The sequence below is a fragment of the Mixophyes fleayi genome, chromosome 10, assembly GCF_038048845.1.
Source record: "Mixophyes fleayi isolate aMixFle1 chromosome 10, aMixFle1.hap1, whole genome shotgun sequence".
In the NCBI taxonomy this organism is placed as follows: domain Eukaryota; kingdom Metazoa; phylum Chordata; class Amphibia; order Anura; family Limnodynastidae; genus Mixophyes; species Mixophyes fleayi.
This window is the reverse complement of record NC_134411.1, coordinates 87,578,018-87,601,791: the sequence shown is the minus strand read 5'-3', so window position 1 is coordinate 87,601,791 and position 23,774 is coordinate 87,578,018. Positions and strand designations below refer to the sequence as shown.

The window sequence follows — 23,774 nt, the reverse complement described above, 5'->3', positions numbered from 1 at the left end:
TGGCAGTGTGCGAGGCCAGTTTAGGAATGGCCACGTTGGTGTACTAGTAACTGCAACCAAAGTAACAATTGTCTAACTTATATTCTTTTTTGTCTTAACAACCTCCTAAGTGTAAATGATAACATTAGCTGGAGCAGCATTTGATGGCACTTTCGTCTAATGGTTTATGTTTTTAAATGTTTAAAATCTGTATTTTTGTATCTTACAAGACCTTCCGAATCACCAATATTTACAGGCTTTTTTTTTTTTTTTCCAAGTGCATATTGTTTAATAAATGGATACTGTAAAATTGTGTGCAGCTTTTTTATTTTATTTTGTAAATAATTATACAAATACGAAAGTCACACAATAAACAATGGAAGTAATACAAACAAGGCACTTACTGCTAAATAAATGTATGTTCTTCTCCAAAGAATAAGTCACATTCCCTCCCTTACGTCTTCAGTGCTTTCCTCTTGGAGCTCTAAAACTTTTAATATTGATTTTCCTCGTAGATGACTAAGTGACACCTCTTGTGTTGCTTCATTTTCCTGGCCACATTGAAGAGCCATAAGCTAAAAGTTTTAGGAGTACACACATTCATATTCCAAATCATCTTTTCTGATCTCCCAAAGCTAACTAGGTGCCCGACATGAAACCAAACCTACATATGAGGACATCTTCTGTTGTTTGTGAGCACAACTGTCTGTAGTGTTAAGGATCTGTCTTTGTCTTCCTACCACTGCCATCCGATCTACAACATTCTAGATCTTAGTACCCTACAACTTCTTTTTGTGGCTGTTTTTAAGGACACTGTATCTGGCTATGTACACTATATATTGTTTGTCTGTGCATTGGCAATGGTAAAAGTCACCTTTTGCACGTGTGAGTCGGCTATTTGTGTAATTGGCAAGCTGTGCACATGTACCAGCAAAGGATAAAGATATTAGCAGTATGAAATCGACTGTTCTCCAGGTAACGGTGTAGAAAAGATTATAACTGTCATTTTTATGTAAATGTCTGGTTGCTATAGACAACACCACTTTTTCTACACTGCTACTTCATCAATGTTTATATAGTGCCAGCAAATTCCGTAGCGCTTTACAATTGGGAACAAACAGTTCTAAAACAATATTTTCCTATTGATGGTCAAGAGATATTCCAGTTTGCTTTCGTCTTAATATCTTCATACCTTATTGGTCTCATAATTAAACATTTACAATTGCAGTCATATACACAGATTTGTTCAGTAAACTGCTTCTGTATACTTACATGCTTAATATCACAAGTTTGGGGACTGGTAGTTTTATTTAAGATCTTCCCACTTACTATTCTAAATAAGTTTCAATCTTTTATCATTCTTTATAACAGCCTAGCCACCATATAGCTAGGGGGGGGGAAAGTGATGTACAGATCATATCCACAAGAGGACTCTACTGCAATTTTTTCATGAGCCCACAAGAGGGCGCTGCTACATGTAATTCTGTTAAGTCTCTGCTTTGTCAGTCTTCAAGGATTTGCTGTACGTTCACTTGCAGGAATAAAAACGAAGGACGTCCACAGTCTTATACTGGTAGAGTTCTGTCCCCTCATCATAACACAAGTCTCCATTCTTTACCAAGTCGAAAATGTTTTTTTTCTTTTTTATAGAAAGTAAGAACAAAGTTTTCACTCTTCCCAGAAATGGTATCATAAACTGGTTCCTATGGGGGGTTCACAGTTTAACAACAAGTATCCAGAGGGGAGGACGTGACGGATATCTGCTCATCTCTTCTTGTCCTGAGGAAAGGACGTTGGCTTCTCATCAGTCTGAATCGGAGTCAAAATCTTCGGCTGGGAAGTAAACGCAATGTCAGTCAATGGTTTAGCAATGGAAACATGGGACAAAAAATTGGGGCTGAACAAAATGAAAGAGCAGCTGTCATCCGATTTTAGCTTTCACATTAAAGTTTAGGATTAGGACTAGGCCATGTTCCATATATGTACCTCAGTGCCGTAACTAGACATTTTAGTGCCCTGGGCGAGACAGGGCACCGGCGCCCCCCATCTAAAAGGGAGTGACATTTGCCAAGTGGGTGTGGCCAACCTAATGTGGGGGTGTGGCTAGCACTTTACTGAATGAATTCTTTTGTATTGCTGTGTAGTTGGTAGCTTCAAAAATACAGGTGTAACCTATACAAATTTCTCTCACTATAGGGAAAAAATATAAGAGCCCTTGGCTACACCTGTATTTTTTGCAATAGACACTATGTGGAGGAAAATAGAAATCATAGATTATGAATATGAAAATGACAAATTTTCTATTTCCTGTACTTTACACGACATACACTATATAAATTTGGATTTTTAAATACATATAAACCCAGTGCTGGAAGTGGGCTGCAGGATGACAAGTAAGAGGAATAGGGGAGAAGATGGTGCAAGGGGGTAGATGAGGGACAGGGGAGAAGGTGGGCCTGGGGACAAGGTGGCACAGAGGGGGTAGTAGATGAAAGGGCCTGGGGACAAGGTGGCACAGAGGGGGTAGTAGATGAGAGAGCCTGGGGACAAGGTGGCACAGAGGGGGTAGTAGATGAGAGGGCCTGGGGACAAGGTGGCACAGAGGGGGTAGTAGATGAGAGGGCCTGGGGACAAGGTGGCACATGGGGGGGGAGTAGATGAGAGGAACTGGGGAGAAGGTGGCACAGGGGGGTAGATGAGAGGGACTGTGGAGAAGGTGGGACAGGGGGGTAGATGAGAGGAACTGAGAAGGTGGGACAGGGGGGTAGATGAGAAGGACTGGGGAGAAGGTGGCACAGGGGGGTAGATGAGAGGGACTGTGGAGAAGGTGGGACAGGGGGGTAGATGAGAGGAACTGAGAAGGTGGGACAGGGGGGTAGATGAGAAGGACTGGGGAGAAGGTGGTACAGGGGGGTAGATGAGAGGGACTGTGGAGAAGGTGGGACAGGGGGGTAGATGAGAGGGACTGGGGAGAAGGTGGCACAGATGGGGTAGATGAGAGGGACAGGGGAGAATACATAAATGCAAAATACCAAAAAATACAATACCAAAAAATAATCATTATACATTTTCATGTCCCCTGCCCCCATAGATTTTGCTTCCCCACTACACTCCCTCAGTTTTTGCTCCTGGATGGAGCACCCTATTTCCTATTTTTTTTTTTTTAAATATATATTTTAATTACAATATAACATTTACTTACCTATTTTTCTTCCCTCCTGGATGGTCAGCATAGCAGTCAGCAGTAGATGCAGGGGACTCACTCTCTCTGCTCAGCAATGGCCGCTCCTCACTTTCTTTTCAGAGGGGGGGGTGGAGCGGAGCACAGCATCCTGGAAGGGGAGGGGGCGGGGCCTGACAAATAACTTTATACACACTGTCTGACAGACAGTGTGATCATTCTTTGACCAGCCACCACACTAGCCCCTCCCCCGACTCGCGGCACCCGACCCCCCCCCTCCCCCGACTCGCGGTAACCGACCCCCCCTCCCCCGACTCGCGGTAACCGACCCCCCCTCCCCCGACTCGCGGCACACCCCCCCTGCATGAGTCGCGGGGGGGGGCAATATTTTTTTATTTTATTTTATTTTTTTTAGATATTTTTTTTTTACTTTGAGCCACAGAGGGGAAGGTAGCGGGCGGCTGCTGCGCCCCCTCGGGCTTGCGCTCGGGGCGACGGCACCGCCCGCACCACCCTAGTTACGGCTCTGATGTACCTGTCAAGATTTTACAAAGCAGGATCCCAGCAGGCACAGACTACTCCATGCATCTCTACCAACATTTATCCAGGAAAAATCAGGGTGACATAAGCCCCGCCCCCTGACTCACAGTCCCCCAGTTTCCTAGTGATCATGTGTCCTGACCTTAGTGAATGCCCTCTAGTTAGATGCCCCCTTTAGGTAAAAATCATTTTAGTGGCTGACTTTTGCATAGCAAAATTATTTTTGCTTCTTTTAGGAGCAAGTCCTAAAGAACCAAAACTAAGCTAATGTTTGTATGTACTTTATAACAAGTATATATGTGTATGTTCTGTGACAGAGCTCTTATAATGAAATATGCTTTGCTGGGGGAGGCATTTTTCCCCCATCATGGCTTGTTGGGTGCATTGCAACACTTTCTTATAATGGTATTATCTAGGGCCGTGATGGCTAACCGGTGAAACTACAAGCCCCAGCATACTTTACCAGCTAGTTATCTACTGGCAAAGCATGCTGGGGCTTGCAGTTTCACAATACCTGGAGTGCCACCGGTTAGCCATCACTGATCTAGGAGGAAGTCTGGAAACTCACACAAAAAAAATGCAATATTCACTAAAAATGTACCATGTACAGACTACAGAAACCTAATAGCCCACTCCAAACACCTCAGTGAGGCACAAGCTCATGAATATGGCTCCAGCCTGCACGTTGGCCTCTTCCTCTGTGTGTAGAGGACGAGCACAGTAGAAATCTCGTAGAGAGATGATGATCGGTGACAGAACCTGTCTTTATCATGTAACACTTCCTGATTTCCTGTTTATTCTCTGCAATGGTTTTCAGCTTGACCTCGTTTCCTGAACAGATACTTCTGTCCTCATATTAAACTAGCAGAGACTGGACAGAGGAGTCACGTTACTCGTGTTAGAGTATAACGGACCGCTCCCATAATATAATCTCCAGAGGGGGAGAGAAGCAGAAGGTCTCAAACGCTAATAATACACAGAGCAGAGATTGTATCGCATACACGATTAACATTTATGGCGGCGACTATTGTAAATTATACGGTTATAATACACAGGTGATGGAAAAAATATCAGTATAAAGTTCTGATCAAAATGTGTATTAAGGAATGATGCACCCACTTCAGTGAATTATTACAGATATTAGAAGTCACCTCGGGTGTCTGTGTCCTGTAATACAGCCGTGCGCTATTATATGGTCACTGACTTCCTCGGTGACTTGTAATATCCCTATACAGTATTTTACAGTAGGAAGTTCACTGTCCCATATATAATCAAACAATTGTTTATATATGGGATAATGTGGTTCGGACTCTAGATTAGAAGTTACACATTATATATCGGCCAGAGAGCAGTAAGATAACCGCTAATATCCACAGTGTCTTCATCAGGGAAACGTTATCTCTGTAATAAAACTAGTGACTTCTGATTATGTCACTTATCTTTTTTTTATATTTACAGAACGAGGTGCGGATATTATTACTCTGTGCATTATAACCACCTGATCTCCATACTAAAAGGACCAGATTTGCATTTTATGCATTGCCAATCCCACTACTCTGACAGAAATCCCCCCTCAAATACTCTGAAACATAATCTATGCAGAATAAGAAGAGAGACTTTCTTCCAACATTCCATCTAGCGTTAGGGCAGCGTTCTGATAAACACTGGGGCTGCATAACACTATATATAGCATAATACTTATACAGACAATCCTTCATGAGAGAATCGTTCCCAGTTACTCATAAAACCAACAAACAATCGATCACCGGGCTGATTCCACGTGATCGTTTCAATCTGTCTTCCAGGGGATCTGCTGATTCTGGGCCCTCATCCCTTAGCCAGAGGGGGGATTAGGTCTATGTTTAGGCTCTGGGAGCACTGCAGGCTGGAATGGAGTGGGGGGGGGGGGGAGACAATGGGTCCTCACCATAATATACATACCATCTGATTCTTGCTTTGGAGGCTCATTCGCCTCGGATTCCCCCTTCTTTAGGAACTGGATTAGGTCATTGAAGATCAGGTAGAAATCTATAGCATACACAATTGTTGCAATAAATCCTAACACCTGAAAATAGAGAAAAGGTAATATAAGAACTTGATGCAACAAGAGAACCTAAGACTGGTAATAATGGCATATTTAATCCTTAGGGCTCGGTCAGTAATTGATCTAAGTGAGTGACCTGGGCTATGGGGAGGACTTTCATAGTAATATGGCAGCAGGCAGCGAACAACATATGTTATAAAGAAAAATTAAAAGTAATTAAAATAAGGGAGCTAATACTCATGTCACGCAGAGTTCAAGATTTCTCACCCAAGTTGTTATACTATGTATTAGTGGATTTAACAGCCCTGACTGATGTTTATCCTGTGTTGCCAATTGAACCCATCTGAAGAGGAGACGCGGTATATGGACCGCTCTGGGGATCCAAACAACCAATGGTAAAAGCTCTCTGATCGTGTGAACCCAGCTGCCCTTCCACCTTGTATATGTTACAAATCATTTCTATTCTGTTCCTGTAGGGGGCGGTATCACACATGGCCACACACAGAACACAGGACTCTGACAGACGGGTACATTTAGCGCTCACCGCAGCAGCTTTAGACGCCCCGCAGGAATATTTTGACAAAGCCACAAGTGATATCACAAAATAGATGATGGCGGCGGAGACACAGCGAATGAAGTCCTGTGAGAGGGAAGAGACAGAACAAATTACACCGTAATTCAGCCAGGAAGGAGGAGGTTGTTCCATAGAGATCATCACTCCTAGGGCTAGATTTACTAAACTGCGGGTTTGAAAAAGTGGAGATGTTGCCTATAGCAACCAATCAGATTCTAGCTTTAATTTATTTAGTGCATTCTACAAAATGACAGCTAGAATCTGAGTGGTTGCTATAGGCAACATCTCCACTTTTTCAAACCCCCAGTTTAGTAAATATACCCCCTAATGTCACCTGTAATGCGTGCTAACAGTAATATTTAGGGGTCTATTTATCAAAGTATTATGAAGATTTTCTATTTCTGCCAATCACAGCGATAGAAAATCTGTGCCCGTCCCAGTTTATCAATAAAATGTTTCCAGGGTGGCGGAGATATGTTCACCTGGTAGCGGCAATAGGACTCTTACCACTCGCCAGCAGAGTGCGGGGTCTCCCTGTGCGTACTGACCCGGCCATGCAGCCTTTGTATGTCATACGCTTCCCATACCGCCCAAATGTCCCGGTTTAGGCTGGATAGTCTCAACTGTAACTCACCAGAGCGCCGGTTAGCCAGTGCCGCATGTGCTCCCAATGTGAGGGTGTTTCTAGGGGGAAAGAGGTGCAGCACAATGTGGCAACACCCCCAGGGTACAGTGACCACACACCTCCTTTTTGGCATCTTGTATTGTCTCAAGGAACACACAAAATATTACAGTAACCCTATATGTAGTCCACACACTACCCATAACCATACTTGTCTACTCTCCCGGTATGTCAGGTAGACTACCGAATTCCGGGTAGGTCTCCTGGACCCCCTGGGAGAGCAGGCCACCCTCCCGCATCCTGAATTGGTTGTAATGGGGGGGACTCAATGACGTGGTTTGTTGAAAATCGCATCATTTTGACCACGTGCCGCAATTATTGTGATTTGTGGTACAGCGTGTCCCCTGACTTGAAAGTGGCCAAACGTCTATTTCGTCACTTAACCATAGGTCAATCAGATCCTCCTAGAGGCGACTTAAGAACAAAGCCCGCAGGAGGAATCCACAGACGGGTGGCTGGTATGTACCGTTAATGTAAAATACTTTTTCCTCCAGAGTCACAGATTCGGAAGCAGATATTAACTTGTTGCTGACTTGTTAACAGATTGCATGATGGGAACTCTCAGGTGCCACAAATGACTAAGCCACTTACCAGCAGAGGCCACAAAATTCCCTTCAGCTGTTCATTCAGTTTTGTGGAATACGCAAAAAACGTAAAGAGAGCCCAGAGGAATTCTATGAGCGGTACGGTCATCAGACTGGCGGCGGATGAGGCCACATAACAGATAAATGTGATTAATGACACCACCTGCAAATCACACGGGAAACGTTACCTGCTTGGAAAATATACCAGAAGACAACACATTTGACAGACACTCAACACTATTGCTCTTATAATGTATGCTCAGGCTGTATACGGAGGACCACGGATGGTTTTATATCATACCACCCTAAACATGTTCATCATCATCATCATCATCATTTATTTATATAGCGCCAGCAAATTCCGTAGCGCCTCCGAGTGTGGTAATATCTGAACTAGAAGCACTCGGCACTGTAAAACCTAACTATATTCAGAATAAAAGTACAAGTGTTTGTTCCATCCAGCTAAGACTTCCGCTTTTATTACTCTAGAGGAAGGTTTTAAATGAGGGATGTTTTGCTTACAACTTCTGCTTTTAATATGATTTTAACGGGAAAGTTTAATTTGGATCTGTGCTGGTCGGAAGCTAAAGGCCGATCAGGTCTGTTCTTTCCAGCTGTAATGAGCCCAACATCTTATTGCGTCTTTTACCAGTTAGGAATCAATTGAGCAACTTTTTGATTTTGCCTATCTGAAAAAACTCTCGGGGGCATCCTATTAGGAACACTTTAAAAGAAAAAAAATTGTTGGTGGTCCTGTGATCCAGCCCAAGGTAGCAGACTATGGGACCGGCTTGGGGAGGCAGATGCCCGCTCTGCCCCCCTGCCCAGCACCCATCCAAGGCAGAGCTGGCATCACACACTCTGTAAAGCCCATTAAAATGCAGGGGCTTAATTTAGGAATAAAATCGCTATGTACTAGATTAGAGTTTGCCCAATTAATTCACAATTTTATAATGGTGCAATTTGATAGAGTTGCTACAGAAATATCCCCCCACCCACTCTTGGCAGGGCTTGACAAACCCCAGGTGACAGGGCGCCATGGTGCCCAACTCCCGGTGAGCTGTGACATGGGAGGATCATGTCACCTGTCCATCCCTGAGTGCTGCGGTGGGTGATGGAGGCATCTCTGGGATCGCTTTGGGACCAGACTTTAGTTATGATGTTACAATTAAAAAAATGATTTTCAGTTATGGATGGAATTAATCTGTCCAACTAAATAATACACAATAACAGTTTTATGGTGGTGTCTCTTTAAAACAAGGCACATCAGCATTACTGAGATGCCCCTAGTCAGCTGTTAGCAGGCATCTGAATGAAATACAAGGCTGCTCATTTCTTTAAAGTATCTACTTTATCTGTACATCCAGAATTTATTGCACCATTTCACAGAATGCACTATACAAATATCCCGTATAGAAGCTGTTTACTGCTAAAATATGTATTTGGCTGTGGCAAGACATTTACTGCAATAAAACCTGCTCTATCTGTACATAACTAACAGCTACAGGATGCTCTGATAGGAAAAGCAGATACTAATTAGTCAGCTATAGAGGAGATCATACAGGTAGCGTGGGTAGCGTGACGTGTTTACGTCACAGACCCGGAACTAGGGAGCCGGTCAGCAGGATTGTCCTGCGATCGTGCCGTGGACCAAGTCCATTACAAACTATATTTAGTAGGTTCATTTGAAAATGCTATAATCCTGTTAGACGATAGGAACGATAGACCACATGCCGGTCAAATCCCGGCGAATTTTATAAGGAGTTCCGCATAGTGTATATGTGTCAATTAGACTAAGGTGGGACACTGTATCCATATAGGAATCGCATAATAGGGACAAGGTTACCAGTACCTCTTGCTACTATTATACAAATAGCAAGGATACCCCCTTTTAATATCATAGTGATCAATAGCTGGTGTCTCCCTATACTCCGATTTAGAACCTAACAATAACGGAGATTACACACTGCAGATATACCTCTCATGTGACAGGGCAATCTTAGTGTCAATCAGTTACAATTCGTGTCTTTAATGTTATGTGTAGAGATGGTCACTGACCCCCGTGTTTTGGTTTTGGATTCGGTTTTGGATCTGGATTACCGTCGTGTTTTGGTTTTGGTTTTGGTTTTGCAAAACCTCCATTGCGTGTTTTGGTTTTGGTTTTGGTTTTGTTTGGTTTTGTTTTGCTATTTTTTGGGAAAATCCATGTTTTTGGGCCTAAATTAACCCAATTTAGTGCTCCAACTGTTTTAGAGACAAGTAATCTAATTGTTGAGGTAATAAATCATCCCAAAAAACAGTTTAATTCTTCGTTGGTAGGCCTATTCTACACACAAAACAGATTGTCTTCCTCTCCATCTATGCATATTGGCAAGGCAGCCATCGTCTTTGAATGTATATTACACCCTACACTTATAGTTAAATATGTAAAGAAATGGAAAAAGCCAGTTTGGTTTCTGTCTCTCAAGGCCCCCCTCCACTTGTATAAAATACCAAAAAATTCAGCCATTATAGACTGTACAATATTAATTGACATGGAGAAAGCCAGTTTGGTTTCTGTCTCTCAAGGCCCCCCTCCACTTGTATAAAATACCCAAAAATTCAGCCATTATAGACTGTACAATATTAATTGACATGGAGAAAGCCAGTTTGGTTTCTGTCTCTCTAGGCCCCCCTCCACTTGTATAAAATACTAAAAAATTCAGCCATTATAGACTGTACAATATTAATTGACATGGAGAAAGCCAGTTTGGTTTCTGTCTCTCTAGGCCCCCCTCCACTTGTATAAAATACTAAAAAATTCAGCCATTATAGACTGTACAATATTAATTGACATGGAGAAAGCCAGTTTGGTTTCTGTCTCTCTAGGCCCCCCTCCACTTGTATAAAATACTAAAAAATTCAGCCATTATAGACTGTACAATATTAATTGACATGGAGAAAGCCAGTTTGGTTTCTGTCTCTCTAGGCCCCCCTCCACTTGTATAAAATACTAAAAAATTCAGCCATTATAGACTGTACAATATTATGAAAAATGGACAAAGCCAGTTTAGGGTCACTCTGTCTATGACACCCTACCCTTAAGGATAAATTGCCCTAACAGCAGCCTTTCAAGATGGTATGTGATATGGAAATGCCACAAGTCCCTTTCCTCTTTGGGGGTAGATTGCACCCTACACTTACATAGAAAGTTTTAAAAAGATGTTATCGGCATCATCTTCAGCTTCATCCTCACCCTCATCAGTGTTATCGTCATCATCACAGACTATCAATTCATCGCCGCTTGAATCCGCCATTAGAGAACAGTCAGTGCTTGCATGTCTTGGATGGTGAAGGCCTTCCTCGTGGAAGATGTAGTTCATTTTTATAAACATCATTTTCTCCACATTTTTGGGAAGTAACCTTCTACGGCGATCACTGACTAAGTTCCCTGCTGTGCTGAACACTCGTTCAGAGTACACACTGGAGGGTGGGCAGCTTAGGTATTGCAAAGCAAGTTTGTACATGGGTTTCCAAATAGCTTGCTTTTCTTCCCAGTAAGGAAAGGGACTGTCTGACATTTCCATATCAACTACCTCTTGAAAGTAATCCTCCACCATCCTTTGCATGTTTATACTCATATTGGATGGACTTATGGGCAAAGTGACACTTTTTTTTGAAAAATCCTTCAAACCAGCCCAGATGTTAAATTGTTCTCGTCTGCCCCCTGTGTCTTCCCTGCTTCTTTTTTGGAAATTTAATTTTTTACGAGCAACAGCTTGAGAAAGTGAAGGAGGACACGTCGTCAAGCCGAGGCCCAGTTCAGCGGCCAACTTGCTGAGCAATAGCTCCTTGCAAAAGTTCACATCTCGCTCATTTACAAGTAAAGACTCAATGTAGGTTTTAAACCTTGGATCAAGCACAGTGGCCAAAACGTACTGATCCGAGTTCAAGATCTTAATAACTCGAGGATCATTGTGAAGCGAATTAAGTACTTGATCGACAAGGCCAACATACTTTGCTGAATTGCTTGCTTTCAGCTCCTCCTTCATTTTCTCAAGCTGCTTTTCCAATAGTCTAATTAAAGGAATGACTTGGCTCAAACTAGCAGAGTCTGCACTGACCTCACATGTCACAACTTCAAATGGTTTCAGCACCTTGCACAGCACTGAAAGGATTCCCCACTGTGCAAGAGTGAAATACATCCCCCCTCCTTTCCCAATGTCATGACTTGTGCAATATGCTTGGATGGCTTTGCGCTGTTCCTCCATCCTCTGAAGCATGTACAGGGTGGAATTCCACCGAGTTACCACCTCTTGCTTAAGTTGGTGGCAGGGCAAGTTAAACTGCTCTTGGAGCTGCTGTAATCTCCTACATGCTGTGGCTGAATGCCTGAAATGGCCTGAAATTTTACGGGCCACCGAAAGCATCTCCTGCACCTCACGGTTGTTTCGTAGGAAGCTCTGCACCACCAAGTTGATGGTGTGAGCAAAACAGGGAATATGTTGGAAATCACCCAGCTGTAATGCTCGCACTATATTGTTGGCGTTATCTGAAATGACATACCCTGGGGAGAGTCCGAGTGGTATAAGCCATGCATCAATCACATCTCTCAGTTTGCGTAACAAATTGTCAGCCGTATGCCTGTTAGTGAAGCCGGTGATACAAAGAGTGGCCTGCCTGTGACAAATGTTACGTAGTGGTGTACATGCTGCTGCTGTTCCTGCTGGTGAAGGTGAATGACCAACCCAGTGGGCTGTCACAGTCATATAGTCTTTGGTTTGGCCACTTCCACTTGTCCACATATCTGTGGTTAAGTGAACAGTGGGCAGAATGGCATTTTTCAGCGCAATCTCTACATTTTTACACACTTTTTGGTATAGTTGTGGAATAGCTTTACGGGAGAAATGGTGTCGCGATGGAATTCTGTAACGCGGACACAAAACCTCAATTAACTGTGAAAAACCAGCTGCGTTTATGGTGGAGATTGGACGCAGATCTAACACTAACATTGCAGCCATGGCGTCTGTGATTCGCTTGGCGACTGGGTGACTGCTGTCATATTTGCTTCCCCTCGCAAAGGATTGTTTCACAGTTAATTGCTGAAATGTAGGACTGCTCATTTTATTCACCTGCCTCTGGGATGACGATTCACCCCCAGCAGCAGCAACAGCAGCAGCAGGACTAACGCTTTCTTCAGAGGAATCAATAATAGTGCCGGAGTCATCCAGCCTTAAGTGGGATGCCGGGCTAACTCCGAGCGCTACTGAGGATATTGATGAGGATGGTGTGGTGGGTGTATTTTGTGGCCGTCGGTATGTCGGTGAGCGGAGGGTCTTAGCTGATGAGGGAGTGCTTGTATTCTTTTGGGAAGAACTTTCAGCTTTTCCCAACACTTTGCCATGAACTCTCGTTAAATGGCGTAACATAGACGAGGTTCCAAGATGGTTAAGGTCCCTCCCTCGACTGACTGTGGCTTCACATACACTACAAATGGCTATACAATTGTTGTCTGGATTTGGGTAGAAATAATTCCACACATAAGAAGTGGATTTTTTTGTTTTATGCCCAGGCATGACAATGGCCTTTTTCTTGTCACGTGCCAGAACTGCTGCCACTGGTGCAGGACTTACACAAACAACCTCATCCTCATCAACATCCTCATTAGCGCCCTCGTCGCCTACACAAATCTCCCCCTCATCCTCTTCTAATTCCAAAGTGGCATCCTCAATTTGGGTATCACCGGCTACACTCGGGCTATTAAGGCACACATCAGCAGAATGCTCACGATTAGACATCCCACTGTTGGATGGACTCTCCACAGGGATTGTTGTCATTTGTGAATCAGAGCAAATATTCTCCTGTAATGCCTCACTGGTATCTTGCAGCTCAGCTTTGACGCGTAACAGTAGTTGTGCACCAATTGTAGGCTGGGTAACTTTTTGGGATCTGCCACTAATAGCCAAAGGTGAAGGCCTCATTCTCTCTTTGCCACTGCGTGTGTAGAATGGCATGCTTGCAATTTTTTTTTTATCGTCACTTAACTTTTGCTCAGTTACACTTCGTTTTCGCTTCAATACAGTAAATTTTTTTTTGGTTTTTGTTTTTTGCACTAATTTGAAAACACTCTGTTGTTTGACATCGCCTTGGCCAGATGACGTACTGGGAACACTAACATCAGGACTGGTGACAGAACCTGGTTGCTCATTTAGATCATATGTGGACTGCTTTGAATCCATTGCGTAGATACTGCTGACAGATATGACTTTTGACAGCCAGAAATATTAATGCACAATTAGGGAGGACACCCCAAAAACACTGAGGAGTGCTAAAATTTATTGAGTAGATACTGCTGACAGATATGACTTTTGACAGCCAGAAATATTAATGCACAATTAGAGAGGACACCCCAAAAACACTGAGGAGTGCTAACATTTATTGAGTAGATACTGCTGACAGATATGACTTTTGACAGCCAGAAATATTAATGCACAATTAGAGAGGACACCCCAAAAACACTGAGGAGTGCTAACATTTATTGAGTAGATACTGCTGACAGATATGACTTTTGACAGCCAGAAATATTAATGCACAATTAGGGAGGACACCCCAAAAACACTGAGGAGTGCTAAAATTTATTGAGTAGATACTGCTGACAGATATGACTTTTGACAGCCAGAAATATTAATGCACAATTAGAGAGGACACCCCAAAAACACTGAGGAGTGCTAACATTTATTGAGTAGATACTGCTGACAGATATGACTTTTGACAGCCAGAAATATTAATGCACAATTAGAGAGGACACCCCAAAAACACTGAGGAGTGCTAACATTTATTGAGTAGATACTGCTGACAGATATGACTTTTGACAGCCAGAAATATTAATGCACAATTAGGGAGGACACCCCAAAAACACAGAGGAGTGCTAAAATTTATTGAGTAGATACTGCTGACAGATATGACTTTTGACAGCCAGAAATATTAATGCACAATTAGAGAGGACACCCCAAAAACACTGAGGAGTGCTAAAATTTATTGAGTAGATACTGCTGACAGATATGACTTTTGACAGCCAGAAATATTAATGCACAATTAGAGAGGACACCCCAAAAACACTGAGGAGTGCTAACATTTATTGAGTAGATACTGCTGACAGATATGACTTTTGACAGCCAGAAATATTAATGCACAATTAGAGAGGACACCCCAAAAACACTGAGGAGTGCTAACATTTATTGAGTAGATACTGCTGACAGATATGACTTTTGACAGCCAGAAATATTAATGCACAATTAGGGAGGACACCCCAAAAACACAGAGGAGTGCTAAAATTTATTGAGTAGATACTGCTGACAGATATGACTTTTGACAGCCAGAAATATTAATGCACAATTAGAGAGGACACCCCAAAAACACTGAGGAGTGCTAAAATTTATTGAGTAGATACTGCTGACAGATATGACTTTTGACAGCCAGAAATATTAATGCACAATTAGAGAGGACACCCCAAAAACACTGAGGAGTGCTAACATTTATTGAGTAGATACTGCTGACAGATATGACTTTTGACAGCCAGAAATATTAATGCACAATTAGGGAGGACACCCCAAAAACACAGAGGAGTGCTAAAATTTATTGAGTAGATACTGCTGACAGATATGACTTTTGACAGCCAGAAATATTAATGCACAATTAGAGAGGACACCCCAAAAACACTGAGGAGTGCTAACATTTATTGAGTAGATACTGCTGACAGATATGACTTTTGACAGCCAGAAATATTAATGCACAATTAGAGAGGACACCCCAAAAACACTGAGGAGTGCTTAAAATTATTGAGTAGATACTGCTGACAGATATGACTTTTGACAGCCAGAAATATTAATGCACAATTAGAGAGGACACCCCAAAAACACTGAGGAGTGCTAACATTTATTGAGTAGATACTGCTGACAGATATGACTTTTGACAGCCAGAAATATTAATGCACAATTATGGGGGACAACCCAAAAGCGCTGGGGAGTGCCAAATATGAAGAAAAAATAATAAACCTCTATCCTCCTCTCTGCACTAGCGATTTTGGTTAGAGCAATTGCAAGAACAATATTGTATTCTTTCTCTGTCCCTGCTCTAATTAGCCTATGACTACACCCTGCTCTCTCCCTCTGTCAAATGGCGATGGATTGCTGTGGAGGCGTGTATTTATAAAGTTGAAGTATCGCGAGAACCGAGTCCCGAGATCCGACGACGTCACAATGACGTTCGGCCTCGATTTGGATTCGGAATTGGCGGGAGAGTACCGAGCTGCTCAGCTCGGTACTCGGATACCCAAAGTTCGGGTGGGTTCGGTTCTCGGAGAACCGGACCCGCCCATCTCTAGTTATGTGTGACAGAACAATAAAATATCTGTGTAATAAACCAATAACATACCTAAGGGTAATCATACCCTAACTGAACACTATTTAACAACTTTTTATTTTGTACCCTGTCTTAATAACAACAAGTCTATCCTTTCTCTCTATCTAATGAAGGAAGTAATAATTAAAATATAATAAATAATAATAAATATGAATAAACCTTATATATGCACATACACTGATATTTAGATCGGTGGGAAGTGATCCCTAAGTGATATAATAGTATTTGCATATATTGAAAGAAATACATGAGCCAATCTTGGTTCACAGTGCACGATTCTGTTAATTGACAAATCAGAACAAATCAATTACCACTGACCTAGAGATATTTTCAGCCAATATATGAAGTAATTGATTAACAACTATCCTAACCGGCTCTTCCTAGGGGTCTATTTTATCATTCTCATTACACCATTTTCTAATCTTTTTCACTTCTATATTTTTAATAATTCGCCTAGTCTGACATTGGATATTTGTCCGAATTTTTAACTATATTTACTAATAAAGTTGATTTTATTTTATTTCTATGGACAGGAGTGCCCCATATACTACTCTTTTCAGTTGATGTCTACTATCAATTGAATTTTCCTATATTCTCATACAGGAGCTCACAGTCCCTCTAGTAAGTAACTATAATTATCAGCTCTGCTGCTTTAAACTGAGCATCCCGACATTCACAATGTACCAGCCCTGGGTGTGGTTATGTGTTATCTAGTCCCCAGATCCCTGATGTCCTGGAGTAACCAACAGGATGATAAGTGAAAAGACATGTTCCATCTGGAAGCAGTAATCACCCCCAGGCTCACCCCTCCCCTGGACATGATGATTGCATTATGTGGCTGGGGGATAATATGAGCAGAGAGAAGAAGAGGGTGCAGACCAGAGAAAGGGCTGATATAGAAACCAAAAGCAAAACAGGGTTTTGTGCAGAGACGTTGGGGTGTATGAGGAAGCGGGTGTATGAGGATCTGGGTAAGACCAGGGACACATGAGACAGAGATTGAGGGTACTCCAGACAGTGGGAGTAGTTCTGTAGGTCCGAGGCACCGTTAATGAGACAGTTATACAGGGTGATCCTGTAGGTGCAGGGTCCCTGGATAATGGACAGATACAGGGGGGCACAATTTAGTAGAGTGCTGGAGACAGGGTGATCCAGTAGGTGTGCAGGGTCCCTGGATAATGGACAGGGGTTGTGGAGATAAAGGGGGAACAGATTAGTAGAGTGCTGGAGACAGGGTGATCCTGTAGGTGTGTAGGGTCCCTGGATAATGGACAGGGGGTTGTGGAGGTACAGGGGGGCACAGTTTTGTAAAGTGCCGGAGACAGGGTGATCCGGTAGGTGTGCAGGGTCCCTGGATAATGGACAGATACAGGGGGGCACAGTTTAGTAGAGTGCTGGAGACAGGGTGACACTGTAGGTGTGCAGGGTCCCTGGATAATGGACAGAGGGTTGTGGAGGTATAGGGGGGCACAGTTTAGTAGAGTGCAGGGGACAGGGTGATCCTGTAGGTCTGCAGGGTCCCTGGATAATGGACAGATACAGGGGGCACAGTTTAGCAGTTTGCCCCTATAGATCATGTGATGGGTACATAGATAAAGCGCCCTATGCTGCACAGATAAGAGGCGCAGTAACGCACAGACTCTATCAGACAAGTGGATGGAGAGATCAGGAGGCTGGACCACCACTGATGGGGGCTCTTACCCACTCTGCCAGCAGCAGCTGCCCTTTGCGTGAGCTCAGGAATTCCTTCCCCGGGATGATGGCGCTGAGGGCGGATTGGGGCGCTCGGGGCTGTTCCGCTACTTCGGGGTCATCCATGGTCGGAGGAGCAGGCTGAGGAGTGGAGTTTGTGTTTTTTTGGAAAGGGAAGGGGGAGCGGAAATGGTGACAACGCGGAAATGTGCAAAAAGTTTAACATGTGTGAAAGTGGCTAGCATTAACCCCTGCGGCCCCGGGGCCCACTTCCTGCACACTCCACACTAACCCGGGTCACATGCTGCCAACCCTGCATTATACCACCCTGGTCTCATCACACAACCAGCTGCTAGGTGCCCCCTCCATGCTGCATTCTGCTGCACAGGCAGGGAAGGGGTTAATGAGCCTGGTCAGCGCTATATGGAAACTACATTTGCATATTGCAGTGTGATTTGAATTTGCAGCAGTGAGAGAGTTAAACCTTTCTGGGCGCACTTGGCAGCTGATTGCAGATCGCACTTATCCCTCTGACACTGAGAAGAGGAACTCACAGTAAAGGAACCTAAATGTTTATAGCAGAAGAGAAGCTGAAGTATTTGGGACATCTGCACCCTCTTACTATTCATCTTGTACCCATAAGAGATGTCAGTAAGACCTGGATATGGGGTTGTTTCCATAAACCTAGGTCTAGAGATTACATGGATAGGACCCATTAATCAACATATAGTTTATACATAAGTTATTTGACAGTCTCTAACATATTTACTGTAGGAGGGTAGGGGGGCATCTTCCCCTCCCCCCCCATACTGGGCTACCTTGGGCTGGGTCACTAGGCCACCTGCATTTTTTTTCCATTTAAAATAGGCTGCCGAGTCCAGTCTTGCCCCCGGCTAACATTTGCCAGCCTTTCCCTTGTTATATATATTAATAAGTGTATAACTGTTTTAATGGCTTCTAAATTTAAATACTAATTGGCTTCTACTACACAGCTGCTAATAACACAACAGTAACGCCCAACAAGTTGCCTAGTGGTAGTAGCAGCCAATAACATGCACATGCCGATGATGTCCAATAAGATACCCATTATTATTACTAATGCCCATTAGCTTGCCCAGTAGTAGAAGAACCTAACACTAAGCAGAGCGTTGCTGTCCCCTCTGGTCACCTCTGATCCTACTCTCCATGATACCCGCACATGACATCATCATTATGGCACCGACATATTACACAGCGCTGTACATTGAGGAGATCATAATACAAATGACCTACAGTGACATGCGGCAGAAGATAATGCTGGCCCTGCACCACATGAGCTTACAATCTAAAAGGTGTGGGGATCATTTGAAACATGAGGTGGTAGAATAAGAATTGTAGCTGTGATGGGGAATGTGCATGCGGCTACTGTAACAATTATCAGCCACCAATAAGGCAAGTGACTGACATTTCTGTGGTGTGGTATGATTGGAATGAGAAGAGACAGCAGTAGGTGGAGACGTAAAGGATGAACTAGTCATTATAGCAATCTTAAGTCAGGTAGCTGCTGGCACCCGTGACTGTCCTTCAACATTTACATTTACTTCCTTCCTCTTCTGGTTCTGGAGAAGGTTTTGACTTTGTGCTGCACGGGCACCCTGCCGTTATCCGTCAGCACCAACTAGCCGCGTGCTCAGAATATATGTTAGGTCAGACTCAGAGCCAGGACACAGACCCAAGAGATCACCGTGAGAGCAGCGGAGATGGCACCAGCCTGTATTTGTAATCTGGCCACGTTCCAGAGTTACGGAGCCAAGCATTGGGAGAGGATGGTGTGAAGTCTCCTTAAGTGTCTCCAGCCAGTTGATGTTATGATTTCACTATTTTAGAACAAGTCTGCCATTTAAATGCAGGAGGATGAACCTAGAATTGAAATGATAGATTTATTAGAGCAAAACTTTTTTTTTATTCTGATAATTCTTCATTGTCACAAACTGAGAAACATATAAATAGGACTTTACTATAAACTCTGCATATTACTGTGCTTAGTAGTCAGATGAGTCAGTTGCTGGAGTCAGATCTTCTCTCACTCAGAAAAGAACATTTAATAACCACAGAAGAGCTTGTTTCTGTTGTCATGAGCTATGTTTTGCAGAATTACACCTTGTTTTGCAGTGTAATGCATTAGTCTGCTGGACCAAGACTTTTCAGGGGTGCAGACGTTTAGCCGATGGGAGGTGTTGGTTGCAAATGATACACAAGTTATAAAGTCGTCCTGATTGTCGCTTTAATTATAGCCATTGGGAGCTAATCTGATACATATGTTCTAATAACCTGATCCTGTAAAGTGAAATACCAATATCTGTTAATCATACGGTAGAATGGATCATGTTGTGTACTACTTCCTAACACGACTTCCCTTGAATCCACATTTTTTGTGTTTTAATTGTTCTGCTTGTTATTGTGAACAGAAACAATATACAGACTACACTCCAAATAAATAATGGAGACTAGGGATGGGGGAAGACTAAGATCCTCAGGGGTAAGTGTATCAATTTTTGACAATTTGCAGGTGTTATTTAAAACGGCAATTTTATTAAAGTCAAAGTCCAGCAGATTTAGCCTTTAATATAATTGCCGCTTTAAATACCAATGGCAAGTCGATGAAATCGACGATTCATACAATTCAGTCTCGCTTATCCTGGTTCTTCTTTAAAAAGAGGGGAGTTTATAGACAATATATCACCTACATTACAGCAAATGAAAAAGAGTCAATACTTACAAATATGCTTACTAAATAAGAACGTAAAAAAAATATAGAAAAATTGTAGCAATCTTTTCAGAAGACCTTCAGCGACTTATCTAAATATTTACAAAATTTCAGTTTGGTAGATGTTTGAAAAACATAATATCTTCTGCTATTGTGCCACCTTCTGGAAATTACTGAGCATTGCAGTCTTAGGTTATAAAAAGTGGGTGTCCCCTAATTTAATGTGAGAGGATGCTAGTGCCACCTTCTGGAAATTTCAGAGCATTGCAGTCTTAGGTGAGTGTCCTCTAATTTAATGTGGTTGTATGTCTAGTGCCACCTTGTGGATATACTGAGCATTGCAAGCTTAGGTGATAAAAGGTGAGTGTCCCTTAATTTAATGTGGTAGAATGCTAGTGCCACCTTCTGGAAATGACTGAGCATTGCAGTCTTAGGTTATAAAAGGTGAGTGTCCCCTAATTTAATGTGGTAGTATGTCCAGTGCCACCTTGTGGATATTACTGAGCATTGCAGTCTTAGGTTATAAAAAGTGAGTATCCCCTAATTTAATGTGGTAGGAAGCTAGTGCCACCTTCTGGAAATTTCAGAGCATTGCAGTCTTAGGTAAGTGTCCCTTAATTTACTGTGTAGGATGTCTAGTGCCACCTTCTGGAAATTACTGAGCATTGCAGTCTTAGGTTATAAAAAGTGAGTGTCCCCTAATTTAATGTGGTAGGATGCTAGTGCCACCTTGTGGATATTACTGAGCATTGCAAGCTTAGGTGATAAAAAGTTAGTGTCCCCTAATTAAATGTGGTAGGATGTCTTTGCCACCTTCTAGAAATTACAGAGCATTGCAGTCTTAGGTGAGTGTCCCTTAATTTACTGTGTAGGATGTCCAGTGCCACCTTCTGGAAATTACTGAGCATTACAGTCTTAGGTGATAAAAAGTTAGTGTCCCCTAATTAAATGTGGTAGGATGTCTTTGCCACCTTCTAGAAATTACAGAGCATTGCAGTCGTTGGTGATTGTCCCCTGATTTAATGTGGTAGGATGTCTAGTGCCACCTTGTGGATATTACTGAGCATTGCAAGTTTAGGTGATAAAAAGTTAGTATCCCCTAATTAAATGTGGTAGAATGTCTTTGCCACCTTCTAGAAATTACAGAGCATTGCAGTCGTAGGTGATTGTCCCCTGATTTAATGTGGTAGGATGTCTAGTGCCACCTTCTGGATATTACTGAGCATTGCAAGCTTAGGTGATAAAAAGTGAGTGTCCCTTAATTTAATGTGGTAGGATGCTAGTGCCACCTTCTGGAAACTACTGAGCATTGTAGTCTTAGGTTATAAAAGGTGAGTGTCCCCTTATTTAATGTAGTTGTATGTCTAGTGCCACCTTGTGGATATAACTGAGCATTGCAAGCTTAGGTGATAAAAAGTGTCCCCTAATTAAATGTGGTAGGATGTCTTTGCCACCTTCTAGAAATTACAGAGCATTGCAGTCGTAGGTGATTGTCCCCTGATTTAATGTGGTAGGATGTCTAGTGCCACCTTCTGGATATTACTGAGCATTGCAGTCTTAGGTTATAAAAAGTGAGTGTCCCCTAATTTATTATGGTAGGATGCTAGTGCCACCTTCTGGAAATTACAGAGCATTGCAGTCGTAGGTGAGTGTCCCCTAATTTAATGTGGTAGGATGTCTAGTGCCACCTTCTGGAAATTAATAAGCATTGTAGTCTTAGTTTATAAAAGGTGAGTGTCCCCTAATTTAATGTGGTAGTATGTATAGTGCCACCTTCTGGATATTACTGAGCATTGCAAGCTTAGGTGATAAAAGGTGAGTGTCCCTTAATTTACTGTGTAGGATGTCTAGTGCCACCTTCTGGAAATTAATGAGCATTGCAGTCTTAAAAGGTGAGTGTCCCCTAAGTTAATGTGGTAGGATGTCTACTGCCACCTTCTGGAAATTACTGAGCATTGCAGTCTTAGGTTATAAATGGTTTGTGTCCCCTAATTTAATGTGGTAGGATGTCTAGTGCCACCTTCTGGATATTACTGAGAATTGCACGCTTAGGTGATAAAAGGTGAATGTCCCCTAATTTAATGTAGTAAGATGTCTAGTGCCATCTTCTGCAAATTACTGTGCATTGCAGTCTTAGGTTATATATTTTTTCCTATATGGTGTGCCTTGGTGGCCTACAGATTTCTCCCCTCATTTTCAATTGTTGATTTTATTATGAACAAGTGGGTATAATCCTGATTTTCGTATTTTTTTAAAAAATAAAATCAGTAATTAATGTTTCTTCATTGAATTTTGCAAGAAAAACAAACACCCACACTTTTACAGCTTTTTCTCATTCTAATTAAAAACACAGCACTGTTTGGCAATTTGGGGTAGAGGTTTGCTTTTTTTTTTTTTTTTTTTAAATGGTATTTTTGAAAACATATACAGTGGGCCGTAAAAAAAAACCCAAGGTTTGATTTGTGTTGAAAGTAAAATGACTAATATTGATGCTAGAACTAGCCCAAAAAGGCTAGTATGGGTGGAAAAGAAGCCTCAGCAGAGAAAAGGTTAATAAACTTTCCCAAATGGGAAACAGACATAGGTCTATATAGGTATAATCTGATTCCAATTTTTAAAGTACTCTACTAAAACAGCCAAACCCAAACTTCTATAAACGTTTATTAAGTGATGGCAGATGAATCATGTCCTGACCTATCACTGTATATATACAGTTCTGACCTGCAAGACTTTACTGTAGCATCTGGAAAATCTCGTCCTCACCCATGGAGCTGAAAGCAGGTTGTCAGTGTCAGCTTCTGCCCGCAGAGGTAGTTGCCACGTCCTGTGCTTGTACCTAGTCTGCAGTATTACAGAGACCAGGTGGTTTGCTGCAGCTGTCTTGCTCTCTTCTGCGCAGCTTTGGGTCTGGGATTTGCTTACTGACTAGCTGCCGGCAGTAAATTGTGAACAACTACTGTCTGTTCCCTTAGTCCAGGCCTATATAAACTGCTTCTTGTATAGCAGCTGTTTTCCTATCACTGTTTGTCCTGTGATGGAGGGCCAGATTGGTAGAGGTAAGATACAATCCACGCAACTCAGACGCGTTGGCTTACTTGTCATGGTGTGTATTATTATTTATATATAAGTTTATGTCCTGCAAAATATGTGTTTGACCATGCGTGGAGCCGCTTCTTGGTCCTCCTCATGAACATATAAGACAGGACCCTTCATGACACATAAGCTAACTCATTTTACATAGATGTTTTACAGCTATTTCACACCCTGACATTATATACTTAAAATAATTTTTGTTAGAATAGCTTTTGAAATGTTGTCTCATACTGTATCTGAGCCCACTCTCCCCAAACCT

The 23,774-nt window shown here is 42.4% G+C and overlaps 2 protein-coding genes across 2 annotated transcripts in view; one reads left to right on the top strand and one right to left on the bottom strand.

Moving 5' to 3' along the window:
- The window catches only part of CMTM4 (CKLF like MARVEL transmembrane domain containing 4), a 128,227-nt gene that overhangs the window by 25,933 nt on the left and 78,520 nt on the right, over positions 1-23,774 (top strand). The gene's annotated exons all lie outside the window — the stretch shown is intronic.
- Positions 290-17,873, bottom strand: CMTM3 (CKLF like MARVEL transmembrane domain containing 3). Its single transcript, XM_075189008.1, has 5 exons — positions 17,686-17,873; positions 7,592-7,747; positions 6,289-6,384; positions 5,642-5,765; positions 290-1,812 (listed from the first exon to the last, which is right to left on the bottom strand). The coding sequence occupies exons 1-5, from the start codon at positions 17,800-17,802 to the stop codon at positions 1,784-1,786; spliced, it is 522 nt and encodes a 173-aa protein (XP_075045109.1). The 5' UTR covers positions 17,803-17,873; the 3' UTR covers positions 290-1,783.